General features: G+C 41.9%; 1 protein-coding gene across 1 annotated transcript; it reads right to left on the minus strand.

Annotated features, from left to right (window-relative positions):
- Positions 1–1,695: 1,695 nt before the first annotated feature.
- On the minus strand, positions 1,696–19,735 carry prss35 (serine protease 35). The gene is made up of 2 exons (XM_055635900.1): positions 19,399–19,735; positions 1,696–5,717 (listed from the first exon to the last, which is right to left on the minus strand). Exon 2 carries the CDS (start codon positions 5,699–5,701, stop codon positions 4,556–4,558), a length of 1,146 nt encoding a protein of 381 aa, XP_055491875.1. The 5' UTR covers positions 5,702–5,717; positions 19,399–19,735; the 3' UTR covers positions 1,696–4,555.
- Between the last annotated feature and the right edge of the window lie 7,298 nt (positions 19,736–27,033).

Consider the following 27,033-nt stretch of genomic DNA (forward strand, 5'->3'; position numbering starts at 1 on the left):
AGTGGTTTTTGTAGCAGGTACATTAGTGACATTTAAAACAGTTTTGGATCGGCACATAGATATACAGGGAATGGTGGGATATGAGCTATATACAGGTAGATAAGTGATGATCTTGGCTTCAAGTTCAGCATAGACATTGGGGCCCAAAGGGACCTGTTCTTGTTCTATGTTCTAAACTATATTTTAATGACTTGGATATAAATGTTGGAGGTACAATTAGTATGTTTATGAATGACATGAAAGTTGGCGGTTAGCAAGGTTGATGGTAACAAGGTTGTCTAAGGCCATTGCAGCATATGGAACTAATGGAAAGCGAATAGTCGAAATGTGTAGGAAGGAACTGCAGATGCTGGTTTAAACCCTCTGTTTTAAACTTCAACAGTCTGAAGAAGGGTCTCGGACCAAAGCATCACCCATTTCTTCTCTCCAGAGATGCTGCCTGGCCCACTGAATTACTCCAGCTTTTTGTATCAATTTAATGGAAGGTTAGGTAGAGGTATTTAATTCTGACAAGTTCAAGGTGAGTGGAAAGTCAAACAGGGTAGTATATTTACAGTAAATGCGAGGCCATGGGTGATTGTTGATGAACAGAGACACCTTGCAATTTGAGAAGATAGTTCCCTGAAAGTGGAAACACAGGTCAGATGGATTCTTATTTGTACCAATGGTTCCTACATTACCTTTATAATCTCTGACCAAGCCTAACATGGACATGGGCACACACTTATTTTGGTTTGTGTGGATTTCCCCCATAATGTTAATGATGCTCTTGTATGGACAGCTGGATGAAGAGGAGAGTTCAGGTGTTGATTAATCCATGGTGCATGGATTTTAGTAGAGTTACTCATTCTACTAATGAGACTAGAATTATGCAGAATATTCCAGGTAAGTTCATTTCACTGCACCTTATTATGCACGTGACAAATACATTTGAACCTTGAACCTTTGAACCTTGAACCTCCTTGCTTTTCGGCATTTCAAGGAGGCCATACCCTTCATGTACTCCCATCTCACTCACCCTTATTGCACTATCCCGTGCAAAGCCTGTTATTTTGCATGGTCCTTTATCACCATTCAGGATCTCAAACAATCTTTCCAGATGAAGCTGCTGATATCTCTTCTAATCTTTTTTTTAAGTTAGTTGTCTCCAATCTTTATTGGAGAAACCAAATACAGATTGAAGGTAACCATTTTGCAGAACACCTTTGTCCAATTTGTAAGTGTGACCCCCCGTTTCCAATTATCTATCCTATAAATTTTCCATCTCATTCCTCTTTTCAGTTCGCAAGGTTTGATTTCTTTATCGTTCCAATGAAAACTCAGGGAACAGCGTCTCACCGTCGGTCCTGGCACATTGCAATCCTCAGGATTTCATTCTGAATTCAACAATTTCAGATAACTTGACTTTCCAGCTTGTGACAGATTGGGCCAGCTCTAATAAAAGGTAATTAGTTGGAATTGTTAATTGTGTTTCTCCCTTCACAAATGCTGCCTAACCTGTTCATCACTTTCTGTTTGAATTAAAGGAAGTAATCATCGTAATATCCAGTTTTTCTTGTAATGTTATTTAATAAATATTGAATTTGTTAATCTCCACTAAATAATTGAACGCATGGCTGAGCTCAAAGAATGATCGTTAATGATATGTACATATAACGTATAACCATTCCCAGTAATAAGAAAAACACAACAGACAACAGAGAAGATCTGTATTTTACTGCTCAATATACAGTGAGATTCATAGATCATGTCTTACAATATACACCAACACAGTGAATCTATGAAAAATGTCATTTTCCAACCATGCATTTTATTTTTTTTCAAATGACATTTAAAAGAAAATATGCAAAGCAACCTATATTTTTTTTAAAGCAAAAAAAAAACTAAATGACTGGAACTCAAATTTTCTCCTGATCTGAATTTTCTTTGATGGCTATCAATGGCCCTTTTACCCAACCTAGATCATTCTTCCTAAAGTATTTGATTCTTAATTATGTTAGGTAAAGGCATCCTATTTTTACATTACAAATCAATAAAAATACATGTGATTTTATTGGATTTTTACCAAATTTTAGTCAACGGCCTACAAATAAGAGAATGATCGCAGAGAATGATCATTTACAAGAATGATCCCAGGAATGATTGGGTTAACATATGATGAGCTTTTGATGACACTGGGTCTGTACATGCTGGAATTTAGAAGAATGAGGGGGGACCTCATTGAAACTTACCAAATAATGAAAGGCTTGGATAGAGTGGATGTGGAGAGGATGGTTCCACTCGTGGGAGAGTCTAGGACCAGAGGTCATAGCCTCAGAATAAAAGGACGCACTTTTAGAAAGGAGATTAGGAGGAATTTTTTTAGTCAGAGGGTGGTGAATCTGTGGAATTATTTGCCACAGACGGCTGTGGAGGTCAACTCAATAGATATTTTTAAGGCTGAGATTGACAGATTCTTGCTTAGTACATGTGCTAGCGGTTATGGGGAGAAGGCAGGAGAGTGGGGTTGCGAGAGAAAGATAGATCAGCTGTGATTGAATGGTGGAGTAGATTTGATGGGTCGAATGGCATAATTCTGCTCCTAGAACTTATGAACATGAATAAATGACATCAATTTCTACTTGTGAAGGATCATCGTCATTTAAATATTTAATTGCTTAGATATTCATTGTTGCCGTTGAGCTTTAAAGAGTGAAAGATCTGGCTACCCAGGGTGAGCCATTTTACACTTTTTAGCTAACTATTTTGTTTCTATTCTATCTTTACAGTTATAATATAAGAAAGTCACTGAACATGCAATGGCATTGAGTGTAATAGACAGTATAGCACCAGTGCATTTAAAGTGGTAGAATTTTCCTAAAACATTGTTCTCTGCTTCACTCGATATAATTGCACTTCTGGTTATTTTACTGTATTGGGAGTAGTAAATATTAATTGAATTTTTTGCTTAGGAAATTACTCTAAATGCATTTTAAAGAACTAAGTTTTCCATGAAGTGTTTAGGTCTTTACCCCTCTGCCTTAGATATTGATTCTGAAACGCAATCATTTTATGTAAATTATTTATTAAAGCAAACCTACACATCTCATAATCATTCTCCATATAAATAAGAATTGTGTGTTGTTAACAAACAAATGATTAGGTTGATACTTTAAGCATTAGTTTCTAATCTACTCAGATGGTTAGACGCAATTGAAAAATATAAGCTTCTAACAAACACATTTTTAAAAAGGTTGTTCAGTTTTACCATAAAGATTACTCCCATTGAAGCATAATTTTCCCACGGTGCTGGAGTGATGTGATTCCATTAATATTTTTTTACCTATCACTAACTCTTAATAGACAGGGTATAGAGAAACGGGTTCACGGAAAGAATGAAGTGATGGTTGAAATTTGCACCCGAATCACCATTTACTTTTTAATTCACAACATCGATTCGATGACACCTTGATGATTATATTGGGCCGTTTTTGTGTTGGAATTCGATTTCTGTTACCAAAGCAACAGATTGCAGTTTTCTCTTAAACTTTACTAAACTTTGTCACTAATTTATTTATGCTAGCGGGTTGGAGAGTTCCATTTTGGCAGTTCATTTACAAAGTGTTGGATTTCTGTTGAAGTCATCAAAAAATTGGCATATCCGCAATTCCTTTCAATGGAAATAAACAATGAAGAACATCAATTATGAATCTTCAATTCCAAACTATACAATGCACGATCAATACAACAATGGTAAATGGTAAGAATCATCTTCCCTTAGGTTAAGGGCCTGCCCCACTTTCACGACCTCTGCCAAGTTTGCCCTTGACTCATACTCGCAGCATGGTCGGCACGAGGTCGTAGGAGGTTGTATGTAGGTTGTAGTAGGCCGTGATGCTAGTCGTAGGTACTCGTGACATCAAGTACGTCAGAGCGTTTTTCTAGCATGATGAAAAATGTCCACAAGTAAAAAAGGTCGTGAATTAGGTTGTGAAAGTTAGACGGGCCCTTTACAAAGCACTTTAAATTTGATACAAATGACACATTCACATCTCTGTATATTTATTTTTGATCAGAACTGTTGTACCTTAACACGTGAAATTGCTTAAAAAATTGTGTTTTTGTTTCAAAGACAAAAAATAAGTTTCCGGAGATTGCATCAATGTATTTGTCAATACTTTAAAAAAATTACATAAGCAACGAGAAGAAAAATTCCCTATTTTAACGCGTGTATCTTTTACATCATTTAAGAATTACTTATTGGGGTTAGTAATTGACCTTGAATATTTTAATCTTGCAGATTACTAGTTAAAGTAAATTAAATATTGAACAGCTAGATATTTTGACAGCAATGCTACCCAATCATCAATTTGCTCTGAAAGGCTCCTGTTAATTTTACAATTTATATTCTTAAATTAGAGCACCCTGAACAGATTATTTTAGTCGAGATGAAATTGCACATATCTTTTCAATGAGCCTCAACAGGATACCATCATCCACTCAGTCTGCAAATTGACTGATGCCTGCACAGGAAGTACACAGATGCAAAAGCGAGTAGCAGCAGTTTTGAATTCCATCAACCATCTCTGCAATCAGCATAGTTCCCATGTATCCAGAAACAAATCTGTGCATATTTAAGTGGAGTAATGCGCACGGCCACATTGTAGTCCTGTTGTGCTCCACTGACATCCACCCACTGATGGCCAGAAAAGACTCCGATGATCTTGCGTTTCCAAGCGCGTTGCTCTGGCTCCTTAAGACGAATGTAAATACCTGAGCCACTCGCTCCGGGCTGGGCATCGCAGTACTGGTACAACAAATCACTGGATTCATCAGAGACAGTGCAGAAACGATAAACCAAATTCCCGGGCTTGTCATTATCGAAGCCTGAGAAATGAATCCGATTGCTTGGCATATTCTGCACCGGAGGGCTAATCCCTATCTCCATATACTTGGTCTTCTGAGGTCTTTTTAATTCCAGAACAGCATAATCATAATCCACAGCAATATCATTTGCCACACCTTTGAACCAGCCCTTCGGTACTTGGGTGCGCACTACTCTTGACCACTGAAATCTTGGCTTGCCCTTTGCTGATCGTTTATTCCTTTTGGATCCTCTCCTTTTTCCACCTCCTTTGGTTCTCATCTTTAAAAATCCGACCCGGAGCCTTTTGGCACCTTTTACATAGTCTTTTCCATCATGGATGCAGTGAGCCGCTGTCAGCACGTGTTTTCGAGACACTAAAACCCCAGTACATCCTGTGGAGATTTTCACTGCGGTGTTAAAGGGGTAGCTAGTTATGAAATGCTTGTCACTGATGCTAAACCTACTGTCCAAACCAAAGACCTGCCTCCTTCTCCTCCTCCTAGAACGGCCTTCACTTTTAGCAAACTCAAATTCGTTTTTCAGGTCAGATTCTTTGATGTTCACCTCAGTCATTGTACGTGTCCCATTACTGTACACTGTTTCATATGAAAGGTAACTCTGAAGGTCGGACACAGTTGGCAGTGGTAGCTTCTTTTGACACTCAATCCCACAGGTTGAATTAAGCAGGAATTTGCTTTTAGCTTCAAATCTTGGCGCTTCTATTGTTATAGTTCTTCTGTTCAACAGTTGTGGTGCTTGTTGTAAGTGCCACGTGTAATTTCCCACATTGTCAATCCCAAATGCAAGTAAGAATGTGTTCATGGAAAATAATAACATAAGTTGTATAGTTCCCATCGTGAAACCAGATTTTCTGTGAAGAAAGTTAAAGAAAAGATTTAATATACAAAGTACAATGGTACTTTATTTGTTAAATGTACTGAGGTACTGTGAGATTCATTTTTGTATACAGTTCAGTACAAGTATCAAATGCATCTTAGATAAGCTTCTCAGATACAGCACAAGTGTATAGCAGTAGTACACTGAGATAGTATAGTCGCCAGTTTTTGCGCCATTTTCAAGCCCCTGCTTGTAAGTGCAAGCTTTATATGTAAATATAAAAATATCTTCTGATCCAGTACTTACAAGCTAACACATTCTCACTTATGCAATATAACATAACATTTCTGGCTAACACATTTTCTATAAGGAAGATCATTCATCTACTATGTAGCATCAGAATTTTACAGCAAATTAGGTTACTTAACCCACTGGTGTACCATGATGAGCCATCTGCAAGACCTGCCTATCAATTTCCATACAGCTGCTCTCCTGAAATGCTTCTATTTATTTGTCAAAATGGAATGACTGAATTATATTATTGTTTTTGGAATTATCTGCAGATCTTCAGAGTTTCCGAAGAAATTGTAATAGTAATCCACCTTTTCCATAAATAACAGCAGAATTCAAATCACCTAGTAAATTAATTGGATAAATTCCACCAGTTCCTTCACCATTTTCAAACTTTCACCTGGTGTGGTTCAGATCATGCACTTTCCCCACCAATGGGAGCTATGTTGATAATGTATAGCAGAGGATAGGAATAAGGGCAGCACATCTTAAGCTTATTCTGTATTTCTGTGAGAAATTTAGCCATGATCACAGTGAATGGTGGACCTTGCTCAACGGGCTAAATGGCATACTCCTGCACCTATTGTCTATTGTCTAACATGCCCAATATATATTTTGTTGATTTTGGTTAACTAAAGTCTATAAAACGGAAATTTAAAATAATCTTACATCAATTGGCATAATTGGTATTTACAAGAAGGTGTTCAAAACCTCTATAACATTGAGGTAATTTCAACCCTGAAAGGCCTGGGTTTAATTTTTAATTTATACCTCCTTGTCTTAGATTTTCCCAACAGATGGATATTTAATCTATCCGTTCCTTTTAATTATGTCAAAAGTGCAATTAAACCAACATTACAATTCGAACAAACTCAGTATCTTGTAACAATTTAACCTATTAAATCCACTCACCACTTCAATAATCTTACAATTCGAACAAACTCAGTATCTTGTAACAATTTAACCTATTAAATCCACTCACCACTTCAATAATTCTTTACTAAATTCCCTGATTTATATCCTTCCCATGAAGTACCTAGAATTGCTCATAAAAATCAAATTGCAAAATAACTTTCTCTGCTGCAAACTAATATTCTGGGTATAACAAACAGTATTCCATTATCCTGCTGGATTATATTTCTGTGTCTGTGCATGAAATTTAATAAATCTTACTATATAAGTCACTAATTCCCTGAGGACCTTCAATACTTCTGGTAAACTATCTTGCAAAATAATTGTCAGGCTAGCTCTGCAGTTCATCAAAGAAATCTCACCATTAAATGCAAGGTCACTAGCTGCTCTTGTTCCCTTTATAGAAATTGATTAATTCCAGAATGTTTATCGTAATTGAAATATGACCAGGTATTGACTGTGTTTTATATCAAAAATGGATTTTGCCTGTTTATGGTGCATTAAGACATTTCTATATAAAGCATCAACAGTGCTTTATGGATGGCAGAGTGATGCAGTCAATAGAACCTGTGGCTTTGATTCTATCCTGCCCTCCAGTGCTGTCTGTGGAGGTTACATGTTCTACCTCTGACCAAATTGATTTCCCCCAGGTGTTAGTTGTAGGGTATCTGATATATGGTCTCACTGGAGGCAGGAGATGTTTCGAGATTGGATGTATCTTCACTGCCTCAGGGGAGTGGGATGCTATTGTAACAAGGTTATGGCATTGGGTGCTATTTCAGCCTTGGTATGGCAATTGCTCTGACCGAAACTGTAAGAAATTGCAGAGACTTATGAATGCAGCCCAGTCCATTCCATACACCACCCTCCCCCAATACTCCCTCCACCAACTTCACCTATATTATGAAGAAAATAGACACAAAAAGCTGGAGTAACGTAGTAGGTCAGGCAGCATCTCTGGAGAAAAGGTATAGGTGACATTTTGGGTTAAGACCCTCAGATCTTCGGACTGAGAGTCAGGAGAGAGGGAAACAAAATATATGAAAATGTACATAAAATAAATGATTGAAAGATATGCAAAAAGACAGATCAAAGCCAGCAGCGATGATCAAGGAAAGTTGGAGCCCACAATGGTCCATCGGTGGCTGTGGAGAAGGTGATAACGAATGATACAAACAGTGAAACTCAGCAGCACGACAGTGAAACTAGTACGAAGACTAAAGTGGGGAGAGACGGAGGGAGAGGGGATGCAAGTGCTACTTGAAGTTAGAGAAAGAAATATTAATATTCTATATTATACTCTACCTCAAGTAAGCAGCCAACATAATCAATAACCACTCAGGTGCCAGTTATTCTTTCTTCTCCCCTGTCCCAATGGGATGATGCTTGAGCAAAGGGGAAGACACAGAGGGCAGAATATGCTTTGCATTGTAGCACATCAGTTCCATAGACAGAGTCCAATGGCCTCAATGGGGTCGAGGTGAATCGGACAATACCCTAGCTTATGGAAGGACTGTTCTGGAGCCTGTTATCATGGGGGAAGAAGCAGTTCCTGAGTCGGGTGGTAAGTGCTTTTGAGCTTCTGTATCTTCTGCTGGATGGGAGCAGAGCGAAGAAAGAATGGAACACTAGTACATGGAACTTAATGCTTTAGGCAGCACCTGCTTTGTAGGCACCAATGGAAACCACCCAATGCTGTCCTGTCTCCACGGAGGTTCACCATGATCCATCCACCTCTACATTTGGCCTCTCCCACACTTGGGCAGCAGGAAGCTCTTCAGGAAAAGCAGTGCACCTAGAGGGTGCACACCATTACTGATGTCCTCAGTGACAGTGAGAGCAGATCCACATCCATTGAAGAGGAAGATGCAACATATTGGAGGAGATTTACAGAGGAGATTTACTAGAATGTTGCCTGGGTTTCAGCAACTAAGTTACAGAGAAAGGTTGAACAAGTTAGGGCTTTATTCTTTGGAGCGCAGATGGTTAAGGGGGGACTTGATAGAGGTTTTTAAAATGATGAGAGGGATAGACAGAGTTGACGTGGAAAAGCTTTTCCCACTGAGAGTAGGGAAGATTCAAACAAGGGGACATGACATGAGAATTAAGGGACTGAAGTTTAGGGGTAACATGAGGGGGAACTTCTTTACTCAGAGAGGGGTAGCTGTGTGGAATGAGCTTCCAGTGAAGGTGGTGGAGGCAGGTTCGTTTTTATCATTTAAAAATAAATTGGGTAGTTATATGGATGGGAAGGGAATGGAGGGTTATGGTCTGAGCGCAGGTATATGGGACTAGGGGAGATTATGTGTTTGGCACGGACTAGAAGGGTCGAGATGATGGCCTGTTTCCGTGCTGTAATTGTTATATGGTTATATTGTTTACTGTATATTTGGTGCCACATTTGCCACCACATATCAAAAATACTTCTTTGACCTGTGATCATAAGAATTGCGGTATAAATGTAAGCCCCTACTTATTTGTTTATGGCTGTATCATCCACCTGCAGTTAAACTAATACGAATATTTTATTTAACATTATATTGTCAAGAAGTATTATGTCATTTCCAAATATAATTATTACCATAGTGCATGTTATACCACAAAGTACTGGAGTAACTCAGCGGGTCAGGCAGCATCTCTGGAGAACATATAAGGGTGACGTTTCGAGTCAGGTTAGAGAACAATGTCTCCTCTCATCTCTCATCGGGATCAATAGAAATGATTTCCACCAATTGCTTTGAACAAGAGTTGAAAATGTCAGCCGTCCAACGACTTACATCACTTACAACATAGAAAATAGGTGAAGGAGTAGACCATTCGTCCCTTCAAGCCAGCATCAGCATTCAATATGAGCGTGGCTGATCTCCAGAATCTACCCTGTTCCTGCTTCTTGCATATCCCTTGATTCTGTTAGCCCGAAGAGCTGTATCTAACTCTCCCTTGAATACATCCTTGCTACTTGGACATCTTGGTATGATAGATTGACGTCACTCACAGGATTTATGCCTGCGTAACGCACTGAACAGAACCAGATAGTCAGATTATTTTGGCTGAAGATGAAAGTCAGGCATATCACCAGCTGTTATTGTGGCATTTTTAACATGCTGTTGAAATCAATGCATGAGACAGACTGTGCAGAATATTATTGAGGTTCTGTGTGCTCCAACCTGCATTTAAAACTGCAATGAGTACAATAAACCGATCCAACTCAACGTTTGCTTATTTAGAAACACACCAGGTGTATGATCATTATTTTGGATTTTACTGCATTTAATAAGGGGTTGTTTGCCTTTGAAGTTGCTCAATGTTGTCTTCAGTGGTAAAATTCAAAGACCACAAATTTATAATAGGGAAAATTACAACGTGAAATTAGTTGCTTTATAATTAACATAAAGCAAATAACTGTACTTTTAAACATTCCACCTACTTTGAGCTAAAAATTGTTTCCATCCTCTTAAAATGGTTCATATTTTTAGGATAATACAAAAACAGGTTTCTTCAAAATGGAAATGGATATGCCCATATCATATTACTCACAGAAAATAGAACAGGAACAGGTCCTTTGGTCCATAATCCATAGGTCCATGCCATAGAGGGAGTACAGAGAAGGTTCACCAGACTGATTCCTGGGATGTCAGGACTTTCATATGAAGAAAGACTGGATAGACTCGGTTTGTACTCGCTAGAATTTAGAAGATTGAGGGGGGATCTTATAGAAACTTACAAAATTCTTAAGGGGTTGGACAGGCTACATGCAGGAAGATTGTTCCCGATGTTGGGGAAGTCGAGAACAAGGGGTCACAGTTTAAGGATAAGGGGGAAATATTTTAGGACCGAGATGAGAAAAACATTTTTCACACAGAGAGTGGTGAATCTCTGGAATTCTCTGCCACAGAAGGTAGTTGAGGCCAGTTCATTGGCTATATTTAAGAGGGAGTTAGATGTGGCCCTTGTGGCTAAAGGGATCAGGGGGTATGGAGAGAAGGCAGGTACATGATACTGAGTTAGATGATCAGCCATGATCATATTGAATGGCGGTGCAGGCTCGAAGGGCCGAATGGCCTACTCCTGCATCTATTTCTATGTTTCTATGATGACTACTGAACATGAGACTTCCTTAAACTGATCTCTTCTGCCTGCACGTGCTCCATGTCCATTCATTCCCTGCATATTCATATGACCATCCAAAGGCCTCCCAAATGCCACTATTGCATCTGCTTCCAACACCCCACTGCCAACATGTTCAATGCACCCATCACTCTGTGTAAAACAAAACACCCCACACACTTTCACTAAACTTTGGCCCTTTCATACTAAAGCTCTGCCCTCTAGTGTTTGACATTTCCACCACGGGGAGAAAATTCTGGCTATCTTCCCTGTTCATGCCTCTCATAATTATATACATTTCTATCATGCATCCCATCAGTCTATTATGCTCCTCTGACCTCAAGAGGTTGACCATAAGTGGGGGTAAAACCATAAAGGAAATTATTCACTTTGGTAGCAGGGTCCTGAATAAAGAGATATAGAATTAAGGCAATAGAATGAAAAGTGATCTGAGGAATACAATTCCTACAGGGCTGATCGGCACTGCTGGTTTAGTTTGGTTTAGTTTATTGTCACGTGTGCCAATGTACAGTGAAAAGCTTTTTGTCATGTGCTATGAAGTCAGCAGAAAGACTATACGTGATTGCAATCGAGATGTCCACAGTGTACAGGGAAAGGATAAAGGGAATAATGTATAGTGCAAGATAAAGTCCACTAAAGTCCAAATAAAGATAGTCCGAGTGTCTCCAGTGAGTAGATGGTGGATCAAGACCGTTCTCTAGTTGTTGATAGGATGGTTCACTTCTCTGATGAAGGGTGGGAAGATACTGTCCCTGAATCTGAGGGTGTGCATTTTCAAATTTCTGTACCTCTTGCCTGATGGGAGTGGGGAGAAGAGAGAGTGACTGTGGTGAGACTCGACCTTGATTATGCAGGTGGCCTTGCCATGTGAAATGTCGTTGGAGTCAATGGATGTTGGTTTTTGTGATGGTCTGGGCTGCATCCACAATTCTTTGCAATTTCTTGCAGTCTTGGATGGAGCTGTTCCCAAACCATGCTAAGATGCATCACGATAAGGGTTACTAGGATAAGAAGTGGAGGCAGGTTCCATTGTGGTGTTCAGAAAGATACTGCAGGTTTGTGGGGGAGAGCAGGGGTTTTGGACTTGATTGGATTGCCCTTGCATACAACCTGTACAGACCTGAGGAGCTAAATTACCTCCTTCTATGCTGTCCCCATTCTGTGATTGTAAAGTGAAATGTTAAGATGTTTTAATTAAAATGTTCATTATCTTCTGAATTACTTCTAGAGGAATTTTTAAACTACTACCTGGAGAAATAGGTAAAAACAGGACTTCTAAATAGTCTATAACATAATTTTACACTTTTTAATGAAAATGTTGTTGTGTAACTAACTGGGAAACAAAGAGAATGTGGGAGTGATTTACTTGCCGCCTGCTCAGCACACGGAGCCTAAAGATGTGGGAAAAATCAAAATAAATGTTATTGTAAGGCAACAACAGCACATCTAGGGTTCTTGAAAATAAGCAACTCAAGCGGCTTATCATCAAGGTTTTTACAAAATCTCAGCTGGACAGCTGAAGGAAGCATATGTTAGGTATAGGAAATTTGTATCAGATAAGTCCTTTGAGGTTTACAGCATTTAGGATACGGCAGTGAATTTAAGACAGAAGTAAAGAGGCAAATTGGATTACGGAAACTCCAAACAAATGTTATAAATTATATTGTGTATGGGGAGCCAGGGTGATATATAACCAAGATCCCAAATGACAACTTCTCATTGGTACTCATTGGGAAAGCTATGCTAATATTCAGAAGCATATCTGCAACAGGAAGGAGGTCACATTAGAAGTGTAGGAAAGAACTGCAGATGCAGGTTGAAATTGTAGACACAAAATGCTGCAGTAACTCAGCGGGACAGGCAGCATCTCTGGAGAGAAGGAATGGGTGATGTTCCGGGTCGAGACCTTTCTTCAAGCATGGTCATTCTGTCACATGGATGCAAAGGGTTTATAGAGTCAAAGACTCATTGTTTTACAAGTGTGGGAACAGGTCCTTTGGCCCACTTGCCCACATCGGCCAACATGTCCCATCTACACGTGTCCCATCTACCTGTGTTTGGCCCATATCCCTCTAAACCTATACTATCCATGTCTGTCTAAATCTGTAGGAAGGAACTGCAGATGCTGGTTTAAACCAAAGATAGACACAAAATGTTGGAGTAACTCAGTGGGACAGGCAGCATCTCTGGATAAAAGGAATGGGTGATGTTTCAGGTCAAGACCCTTATTTCAGCCTGGAAGGAATTGCAGATGCTGGTTTACGCCAAAGATAGCCTCAAGACCCTTCTTCAGACTGCATTAGGATTCTGAAGAAGAGTCTCGACCCAAAATGTTACCCATTCCTCTATCTAGAGATGCTGCCTGTCCTGCTGAGTTACTCCAGCATTTTGTGTCTACCTATCTAAATGTTTCATGAATGTTGTGAGAGTTTAGTTGATAAACTGGTACAGGTTGGTATTTGAAGAAGAATATGATATTTGAAGAAGAATATGACAGTTCTCTGTGATTCAAGCCAATTTTATTCTTCAGCCAGCTGGACAGGTTATATGATGATTGATCAACTTCCAGATCTGGCTGCGTAGAGTCTGTGCCATTTTTCTCTTCATTGCAGCAGCATCTGAATATCATAGCTGCTGTGCTGGATGCAGAGGATTGTGGCCGTCCTGTGGAGTGCTACACCATTTAAAAAATAAAAAATAAAATGTTTTCAAAGTTTCTCCCAGGTAAGAGCCAAGTCAAGAACCAAGGGTCACAGTTTAAGAATAAGGGGAGGCCATTTGGGACTGAGATGAGGAAAAGCTTTTTCACCCATAGAGTTGTGAATCTATGGAATACTCTGCCACAGAAGGCAGTGGAGGCCAATTCACTGGATGTATTCAAGAGAGAGTATTAGATAGAGCTCTTAGGGCCAACTGAATCGAGCGATATGTGGAGAAAGCAGGAACGGGGTACTGATTTTGGATGATCAGCCATGATCATATTGAACGTTGGTTCTGGCTCGAAGGGCTGAATGACCTACTCCTGCACCTATTGTCTATGTTTCTATGTCTATGTTTCTATGTATCTATGTTTATGTTTCTGTTTCTATGTGTCTATGTTTCTACATTTCTACGTTTCTATGTAAACATAGAAGCATGGAAAATAGGTGCAGGAGGAGGCTATTCGGCCCTTCGAGCCAGCACCGCCATTCATTGCGATCATGGCTGATCGTCCCCAATCAATATCCCATGCCTGCCTTCTCCCCATATCCCTTGATTCCATTAGCCCCTGGAGCTCTATCTAACTCTCTCTTAAATCCATCCAGCGAATTGGCCTCCACTGTCCTCTGTGACAGGGAATTCCACAAATTCACAACTCTGGGTGAAAAAGATTTTTCTCACCTCATTCTTAAATGGCCTCCCCTTTATTCTAAAACTGTGGCCCCTGGTTCTGGACTCACCCAACATTGGGAACATTTTTCCTGCATCTAGCTTGTCCAGCCCTTTTATAAGTTTCTATAAGGTGGCCCCTCATCCTTCTAAACTCCAGTAAATACAAGCCAAGTCTTTTCAATCTTTCCTCATATGACAGTCCCGCCATCCCAGGGATCAATCTTGTGAACATACGCTGCAATGCCTCAATCACAAGGATGTCCTTCCTCAAATTAGGAGACCTAAACTGTACACAATACTCAAGATGTGGTCTTACCAGAGCCCTATACAACTGCAGAAGAACCTCTTTACTCCTATACTGAAATCCTCTCGTTATGAAGGCCAACATTCCATTAGCTTTCTTCACTGACTGCTGTACCTGCATGCCAACTTTCAGTGACCGGTGTACAAGGACACCCAGGTCTCGCTGTACCTCCCCCTTTCCTAACCTAACCCCAACGTCGTTGTTACAATACAAATAAAAGTAAGCAAAATACAACTGCATTGTAACAGCCCTTTGCAAGTATAACCTATATCTTTCTGTTTTTTGACCTTTGAAATTAACCAACCATTACTGCTGATTACTAATAAGTTAAATGAGTGAGCTACAAGGAGCTGCAGATGTTGGAATCTTGGGCAAAACACAAAGTGCTGGAAGAACTCAACTGGTCCAGCAGCATCTGGGGAGAGAATGGATAGGTGACTTTTTGGGTTGAGACCCTTCTTCAAAGCGAGACGGGAGAAAGCTGGAAAAGAGAGACCGGGCAAGACAAAGCCTGACAAGTGATAGGTGGATACAGGTGAGGAGCTGAAGGTTTGATTGGCACATGTATAGATCAACTGACAAAAGCTACAGGTGAAAAGGAGACAAAAGGGGGTCAGATAAGGAGGGAAGAAGAGGAGTGAAATATCAAGCCATGGAACAGATGTAGGTAGAAGGGGATGGGGAAGGGGAAAGAGTGGTGGATGGAAGATATGAAGGATTAGGGATGAGGGATAAGAGTACTGCTGTGGTATTGTTGACCCGCCACTAGGTGGCAGAACATGACAGGAGAGCAACTACAAGTTCTTCATTACTTCAAAAAGTTTAAAGTTTTTACATTGAACGTTGTTTCCTCAATATGTAATACTTATTGGTGTGGTCACTGTTTAACGGTGAGACGGTTGCCCTGATATTGGGCACTTTTTGTACATACTTACCGTTCAATTTGCTTATAAGTGACCCATGTTCCACTATTAGATCGTATATCATCTCATCATTTCATCATGTTATTTGCGACACAGTTGTTGCACATTATTCACGTAGAATTGGTGTCACAGATCAGAGAAACTTTTTTCAGCATTGACTTTCACAACGCTGTTTAATGAATCTACCCGCAGATTCCCCCACGACTTCAAATGAATGACAGGTTACAATGGGGATTGCGAGTCAACATCCAACTGTATCCAATACAACACCTTTCCGCTGTGACACGGGTTCGGTGCGGTGAGGAGTTGGCTGTGCGTGGACATGAGGTCTGGGTAGATCGCACTTTCCTCACTGGATCTCTCCCCCCCACACCCCACACACACACACACACACTCACGAATGAACAGCCCTTAATGATAATGACGAGAGACACGAAATGCTGCAGTAACTCAGCGGGTCAGGCAGCATCTCTGGAGAAAAGGAATAGATGACGTTTCGTGTCGAGACCTTTCTTCTGACTGATAGTCAGGGAAAGGGCAACTATAGTTATGAAAAGGTACAGAACAATTCAGAGACGGCTGTCAGCCCGAAGACGGGTCTCGATCCGAAACGTCTGCTATTCCAATTCTCCAGGGATGCTGTCTGACCCGCTGAGTTACTCCAGCATTTGTCTACCTTCGGTGTAAACCAGCGTCTGTAGTTACACCCAACACACTTAATGATAAACGACTACTGGGTGTTGTAAATGTGCACCTCGTTCGTTCTTGCGTCCCCTTGTGCAAAGTGCTTGAACTGACATCAGTGCACAGAGACTTGAAACATTGAAGACAGACACAGGAAACTGGAGTAACTCAGCGGGACAGGCAGAGAAGGAAAGACTGAAACACAGCCTGATTGCCGAACCCGCTGTATGTCACCTTCATTCCGTTTTATTCAGGCAAGAGGGAATGAAGCGGGGTAGTGGTTCCCAGACATTATGTAAAAGCTTGATTTTGTGATGTAGAATCAGTTTGGACTGAAATCACGGAGAACAAAAGAGTGGACACGGGTGAAAGTTGTCTATGGACCCCAAAACGGGACCTCTCGACAATAAATTAGGACAATCCACCAGGGATTTCGTTTGCAGGGAACTGCAGTTGTCATGGGAGATTTTAATCTAGATGTTGATTGGACAAACCAAATGGCAAGAGTATAATGAAAAGAGAATTTGTGGAGTATTTCGGGGATTGCTTCTTAGAGCACAGGCTCGTTAACCTCAATAGACACAAAATGCTGACCTCAGCAGAACATGTAGCATCTCTGGAGAGAAGGAATAGGCGACGTTTCGGGTCGAGGTCCTTCTTCAGACGGAGCTAATCCCAATATGCTTTCTACAGTGCATCTTCAGAAGTTGGTAAGAGTCGTTGAAGTCAGAAGCCGCTAAGTAGCATGTAAAGGAACTTACCCGGGAACAGGCTGTTTTAGATCTGGCCGTGAGCAATGAAGCGGTGTGAGGGGGCGAACATTGTCTAAGTACTGTACTATCTCCACCCATCCGCTAGTCACCCTTCCTCACTTGTATCCACCTATCACTTGCCAGGCGTTGCTCTACCCCACCTCTATTGGTCAACTGTCTCCCCAACTCCTCCAGTCACCCGACCCCCACGGGTACATGGATAGGACGGATTTGGAGAGATATAGACCAAACGCAGGCAGGTGGGACTAGTGCAGCTGGGACATGTTGGCCGGTGTGGGCAAGTTGGGCCGAATGTTCTGTTTCCACACTATATCACTCTATGACTCGAAACGTTGGCTGTCCATTTCCCTCCAACTTGTTGAGTTCAACCAGCCCTTTGGTCTTTATGTTTGCAGCGGCGCTACCAGCTGGATCGCCCTGCCCTCCGAGTTAATTTGTCGCCGCTCTTGTAGCCGGTATTCTCAAATCTCCACAGTGTATCTGTACACGGCGGGTGGTTCGATCGTGATCATGTACAGTATTTCCGCTGAATGGTTAACACACAACAAAAACTGTTCACTGTATCTCGGTACACGTGACAAAACACTAAACTAAACATTAACATGTTATAATCTTGCTTTAGTAAAAAGGTATCTTGAATTGGATTTCAAACTGATTATATGAATCCCCAACAGTCCTTGAAAACCCTCCACATAATATTAAATAATTTGACTGGCCATTGCTCAATGGTCCATATATTTATACAACAAAAGCAATGGAAATAATAATTCAGGACCGGGCTGCATTCACCTTTGAAAGTGAAAGTTGCAAGAAGCCAACGGAACTCCCCAACTCTACTGGGAGCCGAAATACATCGCGAAATTAACATTAAAGCAGGGAATCCCGAGGAGCAGTGTTTATATGGGAGATGATGGAAACAAATCACGTCTTTGCTTGGCGGCTTTAAGACACCCCGGGGAAATGTGGTGCGTTTAAAGGCTTGTGTTCAGTCTGAGTAACTCAGTTCGCGGAGGTTCTCACAACTGAACGACAGACGGCGAGGAAGAGGGTCGCGACCCGAAACGTCACCCATTCCTTCTCTCCAGAGATGCTGTCTCATCTCGCTGAGTGATTCCAGCATTGTGTGTCTATCTGTAAATGTTGCCGGTCCGATAAGGCAGCGGACATAGGGCAAGAGGGAGAGAGAGAGAGTGACTTGGGGAACATTCTGTTGACTCCCCAATAGATAGTGCAGCGTCTCGGGCACACACACACATACACACACACACACACACACACACACACACATACACACACATACACACACACACACATACACATACACACACACACACACACACACACACACACACACACACACACACACACACACACACACATACACACACACACACACACACACACACACACACACACACACACACACACACACACACACACACACACACACACACACACACACACACACACACACACACACACACACACACACACACACATACACACACACACACACACACACACACACACACACACACACACACACACATACACACACACACACACACACACACACACACACACACACACACACACACACACACACACACACACACACACACACACACACACACACACACACACACACACACACACACACACACACACACACACACACACACACATCAGCTCATCGGCACCTACATCCCCACCTACACTACAGCAACCCCGACAAATACCAGATGGAATCCACCTCATCACTTCATTCTACTGATCTTGCTCATCATGGATGATATATTTCCTGGATAATTCAATGAATATTAAATACGGGGATTTAAAAAAAAAATCAATATCCTTTAAAATAACTCCCGCTTCCATTAAATAACCAATTTACGAAGTTAAAGCAATGTTTTAATAGATTGGTTTTTGATCAGAATTGGAAAACAAAAATCGCATAGCAACGGTGTATTGTGGAACTCGCGAGTTCTCGAGTTTTAAAAAAACTGTAGGTCGAAGAAGTCGCTGGAAACCGCCGGGGGTTGGCCCATTGTATAAGGCATTTGATGAGATTGTACATGAAGATTGAACGAGTTATCGTGTTGTTTGTTGTGTTCTTTTATGTGGTTGTGGTCCCAGTTTCGCGCGGAATAGTTAGGCGAGCCACCTGTATCCAGCACTCGCTCCCTGACCCAGCTGGTTGGCTTGTCTTTCCAACAAAGAGACTCTGCAAAGGTCTGTGCAGGATCTGCCCTCCCGCCTTCCAGGTTCACCCGCTCCCCGTGGACCCAGACTGACTCGAACCTGTGACTGGGGATAATCTATCCTTACCTGTTACCGTCTGATGCCGCACGACCCTCTCTCCCAAGGTACTGTCCCTTGTCCTTCGCGTTTCATGAGGGGGGCTGATTGCCCCTGTAAACGCACAGACCGTCCCGGCTCTCACATTCAACACTGAGTCCCAGCGCAGTGCTGCCGAGCTGGTCCCGTCTGCACAGCCCACTTGATGCCCGTGCAAGGAGTAAAGAAAGGTCCAAGCCTTCTCGTTTATTCCCAGCCCAAGGGGGCTGTAAGGGGTGTGTCCAATGGGCTCACGTTCGCCTGCCTCCGCAGCGGTTTCTCTGCTTTTGGCAGCCAAGACACTGTTTTGTTTCCAACCTACTGTTTATAAACCCATTTCCACGTTTTTGTTCCGCGATACGGACATGACTGGAAACAAAAAGCTGTTATGAATCACCAAGAATGTCCTCCTCCACATCACCCCCCTCCCCCCTCCCTTCCTCACCCACTTGACTATCTATCTGCCTGTTATTGCTGGAGAGAAAGTTTGCGATAGTTTGCGGAGCGGTCGGATGGGAGCGGGAGCGAGTGATTTCGAGTGTGAAGGACTGTTTCAAATGGCAGACGCACCTGCAACCTACAATGTCTGAGTTCACACGGAAATTATAATCACAATACGATTACGCTTTTGCTGTGGGTTTGGGAACCAAACGAGCGCCACCATATCAGTCTTTGCATACAATCATTTGTATTGTAAACTAGGTACCAACGTGCCTATTTTCAGCTATCAGCACAAAATGTTGGAGTTACTCGTCACGTCAGGCAGCATCTCCGGAGAGTCTGAAGAAGGGTCTCGACCCGAAACATCACCTATTCCTTTTCTCCAGAGATGCTGCCTGACCCGCTGAGTTACTCCAGAATTTTGTGTCGATCTTCGGTGTAAACCGGCATTTGCAGTTCCTTCCTACACATCCCCGGAGAACATGGATAGGCGACATTTCAGGTCGGGACCTTTCTTCAGACCCGAAACATCGGCTATCCAAGATCTCCAGAAATGCTGCTCCACCCACGTGATTACTCCAACACTTTGTGTTTTTTCTTGTTTAAGATTCCAACATCTGCAATTCCTTGTCTCTACTGTGCCTATCTTCATGTATGTCTGTAAATAAATTAGTATGTCTGACCATGCCGTCAGCTGGTGTGGAAACAATGTTATTACACTAACATATCGTTATTTTATGCTTGTAGACGTTGTTGGTAATTGAATATAGACACAAAATGTTGGGGTTTAACTCAGCCGGACAGACAGCATCTCTAGAGAGAAGGAATGGGTGACGTTTCGAGTCAAAACCCTTCTTCAAACTTCAAACTAGTTAATTGAATTTATCTGTAAGAAGTTTCATAAAGCCCACCGCAATAATACAGGCAGCAACGTTTCCGCTGAGCAAGTGCTCTGTGCGAACTAATATGAGCGTTAACCACTGAACGAAAAGGTTAATTGCGAGAATTATTGGCACAGAACTGTGCCAGGAGAGCGAATCATGAACCGAGAGGAATTATAGCGTCTGTAAACCTGTAACCATCCATAAAAACCCTGCGGGCACTTTGCAGATCAGAATGCAGGTACGGCACGCACACACCGACCTTGGGAAGTGCACCTTAGAAACAACAACACTCTGTCCCTCGAGTCCGCTGTAATTTATGAAAAATAATACAGGATTTCCATTAAATGAAAAAAAAAAACAGAATGATTAACAGAAATAAGGGAAACAAAACAGAGTAGGATTAAGAATGTGTTTAAGGAGGAACTGCAGTAGGATTAGACAGGCACAAGGAATTTGAGCAAAACACAAACTGCTGGGACAACTCAGCGGATAAGATGGTCAAGTCTGCGAGCTTGTAAAGGATATGAGTCATGAGCCCACCTCCTGAGATGGAGATAGTGATGTGAAGGCAGGGTAAAGCTGAGTCTGACATGGATAAATATGAACTTGAGAGGAAAGTTGACATTGGTGAGAAAGGTAACACATTCTTGGACACTCACAAAGTGCTGGAGTAACTCAGCGGGTTGGATAGCATCTCTGGAGAAAAAGGACGTGAAGTTTCAGGTCGAGACCCTTCTTCTCTTGACCAGAAATGTTCACCCATTCCTTCTCTCCAGATACTGCCTGTTCTGCTGAGTTGCTCCAGCATTATGTGTTCATCTTTGGTGTAAACCAGCATCTGCGGTTTCTTCCTACACATTTTGTCTTACCTCATGGAACAGGATAATGTCATATTTGATCACTGGAAAGTCATCAGGACAGGTCTTTGAATCCTCCAGTGCCAACAGTCCCAGTCATCCTCACACACAACTTTCCTATCAGCAAGATATGAATGGTATTTAAAGGACTGGTGCCCTTAACGAAAGAAGGACTGTCACATAAGGCAAAAGAAAACTGATAGGATAGAATTAGAAGAAAACAAAGTTTTCAGCTTTTATTTCATTCTCAATGTGGTAGTTCTGGGAGGTGGTCTGGATGGGGGTTGAGGAGGCAGGTTAGTTCATTGAGCAAGTATAATGCCGCAGAGATTGACACCACAAGAAAGTTTCGACAGGATTTGCACCTGAAGAAATTGAAGATTCAATGATGCTGGCATCAACATAATGTGAAAGGCTTAGAGGGGAAAGCTTTTGAATCCATTCATAGATAGTCATGGGGAGAAGCTGTGATGCTGGACGTCATCTTCGGGAATGTGGTCGGCCGAGCGAAGGGATTGTAAATGGAAGAACTGTTGGTGAGCATAATTCTGTAAACGTTAAAGCTACTTATGGAGATGTACAAGAATAGACTGGAAATTGAGGTCCTGAATTGGAGAAAAGTTGATTTAAAAATGGTAAATCAACATCGGACGAGTGTAGACACAATGAATTGCAAATGGTGGTTTGCAAAATAAGATACGCAAGGTATCTCAATGGGTCACGCAACATCTCTGGACAACATGGATCCATGTGTTGTTTTTGGTCAGGACCCTTCTGTTCTGACTGGAAATTACTCCTGCCTTCTTATGGAGAGAAGGCAGGACAATGGGGTAAGGAGGGAGAGATAGATCAGCCTTGATTGAATGTCAGAGTAGACTTTTTATTTAGACTTAATGGGCCAAATGGCCTAATTCTGCTCCTATCGCTTATGACCTTATGGCCTATCCATGTTCTCCAGAAATGCTGTTTGACTCGTTGAATTACTCCAACACTTTGTGACTTTTCCTGGCAAGAGTAGACAGGGAGTAGCTACTTAAAGGTGAATCTACAGGGGACCAGTGGGATTCATTGAAGGATGGAATATTGAAAGATCGGGACCAATATGTTTGTAATGGTGAAGGTCGAGGCCAATAATTCCAAGGAACCTTTGATGTAAAGGGATAGGGTCTTGACCCGAAACATCACCCATTCCTTCTCTCCATGGATGCTACCTGTCCCGCTGATTTTCTCCAGCATTTTGTGTCCATCTTCGGTTTAAACCAGCTTCTGCAGTTCGTTCCTACACAAGGGATATCGAGAGTTGGATGAAGAAAAGAACGGGGTTTCTGGTAGGTTAGAGAGCTGTAAATAAGCCAGGCCCGACAGGTGTATAGAATGTGCAAGAGTGCATAACAATCAGCCAAAATATAATCAACAATAATCTGAAAAATAATCAGGAAGGTGAAGATAAGGCATGACAAGATTAAGGAAAATCTCAAAGCATGTTTTAAGTTATGCAAAGGACTAGAGAGTAATCAGGAAAGGAAAGCAGCTGATCTGGGACGAAAGGGCCTGTCCCACTTGGCCGTCAATTGCGCCTCATTTACGCGTCATATGTAAAATAGATCGACGCGTGGGGTGCGTGTGGGTGACACACGCATTGCGCATGGTGAGGCGTAGAATCACATGCGGTGGCGCTTGGTATCGCGTGGCGTTCCAGGATTTCGTAGTGTAACGAAATCCTCGCTCGCCATCTGTGTGACGTATCGCGTATGCACGCTGACGCATTGGCGTCGCACGCTGGCATCCCGACGTCTCACCTGTATCACGTGGTGACGTGTGGTTTCATCACCGTGCGTCGACGTCCATAACCATGCATCGCCGCGCGCCGCATGGAACTCTAATGACGTCACGCGCACCAGACGGCTGTGCTGACGCGTGATTTACGCGCAACGTCGCGCGTCACGACGCTTCGACCTATTTTACATAAGATGCGTAAATGAGGCGCAAATGACTGTCAAGTGGGACAGGCCCTTTATGTGGCTATCCATACATAGATGTCAGGGGATGTATGTGGGGTGTTAAATAAGTACTTGCCAATGTATTCACTATGAAAATTACCATTACAGATGGAGAATTCAGGAAGGGGGCTCTAGAACAAATCACCTTTGAAGAGAAAACAGGTATTTGATGTTTTAGAAGGCCTAAGACTGCATAAATTCCCTGCAGCGGATGCAATTTATCGCAGGCTGCTACAGGAGGCAGAGAAGACATTACTGTGTTTAGAGCCAGTGTCATAAAGCATGAAGACAGGCCCTTCGGACCAACTTGCCACTGCCGACTAAAATATCCCATCTACACTAGTCCCACCTGCCTGCATTTGCCCCATATCCCTCCAAACCTGTCCTATCCATATACCTGTTTTAACATTTCTTAAACATTGTGATTGTACCAGCTTCAACTACCTTCACTGACAGCTTGTTCCATACACCCACCAGCCTTTGCATGAAAAAGTTATCCCTCAGGTTCCTAATAAATCTTTCCCCCCTCACCTTAAACATATGTCATCCGGTCCTCGATTCCCCTCGTCTGGGCAAGAAACTGTGCATCTACCTGATCTATTCCTCTCATAATTTTGTACTTCTTTATTTACTGACATTTTCAAAGCTTCTCTGACCACAATTGAGGTGCCAGATGACTGAAGGTGAGCAAATCTAGTAATTGTAAGGTGATTATAGGCCGGTGAAGGTTGTGAGTAGAGAGGAACTTAAGGTAAATCTACAGGGGACCAGTGGAAAATATTGAAAGATTGAATAGCGAGAGATCGGAACACCAGTAGTTGCAAAGTTATTGTGTAAAACATTTCCGAAGGACAGAATGTATCTGCATTTGGAGAGGCAGGGTTTGATCAGGGAAGATTGGCATGGTTTTGTTAAAGGCAAGAGGGCCCTGTCTGACTAAAGTGACTATATTTTTCAGGAAGGTGATGAACTGTATCAATGAAGATGGTGTACTCTTCATTGATTTCAGTAGAGTCTTTGATAATGTGTCCAAAAAGATAGGAACCTATAGTGTCCAGGACAATTGGATCCAGACTTGGCTTGGAGATGAGAGGCAGAGGGTGATGGAAACGAGTTTCTATTTGATTAGATGTTGTTCTCAACAACAGATTGATTAAATTGATGTTGTCAAGCTGGAAAGGGTGCAGAGAAGATTTACGAGGATCTTGTCAAGGCTCGAGGGCCTGAGCTATAGGCAGAGGTTGGGCAGGCTAGGACTCTATTCCTCAGAGCGCAGGAGGATGAGGGGTGATCTTATAGAAGTGTACAAAATCGTGAGAGGAATAGATCGGGTAAATGCACAGTCTCTAACCCAGAGCAGGGGAATCGAAACCCAGAAGACATAGGTTTAAGGTGAGGGGGAGAGATTTAATAGGATCATGAGGGTTAACATTTTTCCACAAAGGGTGGTGGGTGTATGGAATGAGCTGCCAGAGGAGGCAGTTGAGGCAGGTACTATCGCAATGTTTAAGAAATATTTAGACAGGTACATGGATCGCATAAGTTTAAAGGGACATGGGCCAAATGCAGGCAGGTGCCACGAGTGTAGATGGGACATATTGGTCGGTGTGGACAAGTTGGGCTGATGGGCCTGATTCCACACTGTATGGATATATGACTAGAAGGGAGCTTGTAACCAGTGGTGTACTGCAGAGGTTGGCTCCAGGTTGCTGCTTGTTAAATACATAAATGATCTGGATGTGTGATTGGTAAGTTTGTAAAGGAAATGAATCAAAGGAAATGAAGATTGGTGTTACTGTGGATAACGAGGAGGGGGTTTTCTAGGCTGCTGAACAATGCTGATTGATTGGGCAGAGTAATTGCAGATGTAATATAAAAACTAATAAGGAAAGTATATAAACAGTGAATGGCAGGACACTACCATTCTGAGGAACACAGGAACCTTGGTGTATCTGCGTAAACATCAATGATGACCACAGTAGTGGTCGATGTCGTGGTTACAAAAACATACTTAATATCTGCCACAATTGGCTGCAGTATAGAATATAAAAGCAAGAAGGTGATTGTACAATTATATTACACATTAGATAGACACAAAAAGCTGGAGTAACTCAGCGGGACAGGCAGCATCTTTGGGGAGAAGGAATGGAGTCTTGACCCGAAACGTCACCCATTGCTTCTCCCCAGAGATGCTGCCTGTCCCGCTGAGTTACTCCAGCTTTTTGTGTCTATCTTCGATTTATACCAGCATCTGCAGTTCCTTCTTACACATCTTATTTATTACACATTAGGTTGACCACAGCTGGAATAGGGCGTGCATTTCTGGTTATCATGCTATAAGAAGGATGTTATGAAACGGGAGAGAGTGCAGGATAGATTCGCCAGGATGTTGCCTGGGATAGAGCGATTCAGTTTTGTGAAAGATTGGATAGTTTTCTTTGGAAAAGAGAAAGATGAAGGGGTGAGCAGAGAGAGATGTACAAAAGTAAATGTGCGTAGATGGGGTAGTCAGTGGAAACCTGGCAGAAGTGTGTATAACCAGATAGCTTACATTTACGGTACAGGGTAGGAGATTTCCTTAAATCTGTGCCCTTTGAGGAAGATTCTCTTTTTGCCCGGGGGATGCTTGAATCCAGAGGGTTGGGTTGAAGTACATACATTTAAGAAGTATTTAGGCTACAGGCTAATTCAAGGAAATGGAATTAAAATATACTTGGTGGCCAAAATTAATATGGTGGGCTGAAGGGCTATTCACCACACTGTGTGGTTCTATTATTCTGTCAACATGCCTCAGGGCACAGTCGTCTGTGTCCTTCATTCCAAAAACTGTTGGTTTGCTTCAGCTTTGAGGTAGCCCTGGATGAGCTGCTTATTTGCTGCAATTTGTACAACCAACATTTTCAAGGGAATGATACGTTAATTTTGCCTGTACAACCATGCATGTTAACGGCAATTACTTAACAGCTCTCAAAATCTTGCTGAGATATTTGTAATCAAAATAAAATCAAGTGAACAAAGCACACTTTGTGTTCTGTGTGGTAATAGAAATTGATGTTTTTAAACGTAAGAAACATTTGTCTCTTGGTTAACTGTGCAGTTAGTATTCAGATTCAGATTAGTTACTCTATTGTCATGTGCACCAGGGTGCAACTACATTCCATGTTCACATTAGGGTTGGTGATTAACTCCTGATTTTGTTTTAATTCTACAATTAATCACAATATATTTAACCACTTGGCAGCTCTACTTGCAATATCATTCATTTATCAACTTTCTGAGCTTTTTATATTTTAATTTGTCCGGCATTATGTCCGGCAGGTGTTTGGGTTTTGTGTGTAGCACGGATATCCAATAATCGGCTCATTAATTTGTTCTGAAGTCTTTGTGCCACTTGTTCGTTTGCATGCAAGGTCAGAAATGTGGTCAATGAGTCTTCCAATAAAT

Source organism: Leucoraja erinacea, chromosome 5, assembly GCF_028641065.1.
Source record: "Leucoraja erinacea ecotype New England chromosome 5, Leri_hhj_1, whole genome shotgun sequence".
Classification (NCBI taxonomy): Eukaryota; Metazoa; Chordata; class Chondrichthyes; order Rajiformes; family Rajidae; genus Leucoraja; species Leucoraja erinaceus.

Bases quoted from the DNA above. Each gene is read 5' to 3' on its own strand.
- prss35 (XM_055635900.1), bottom strand. From the start codon at position 5,701: ATGGGAACTATACAACTTATGTTATTATTTTCCATGAACACATTCTTA.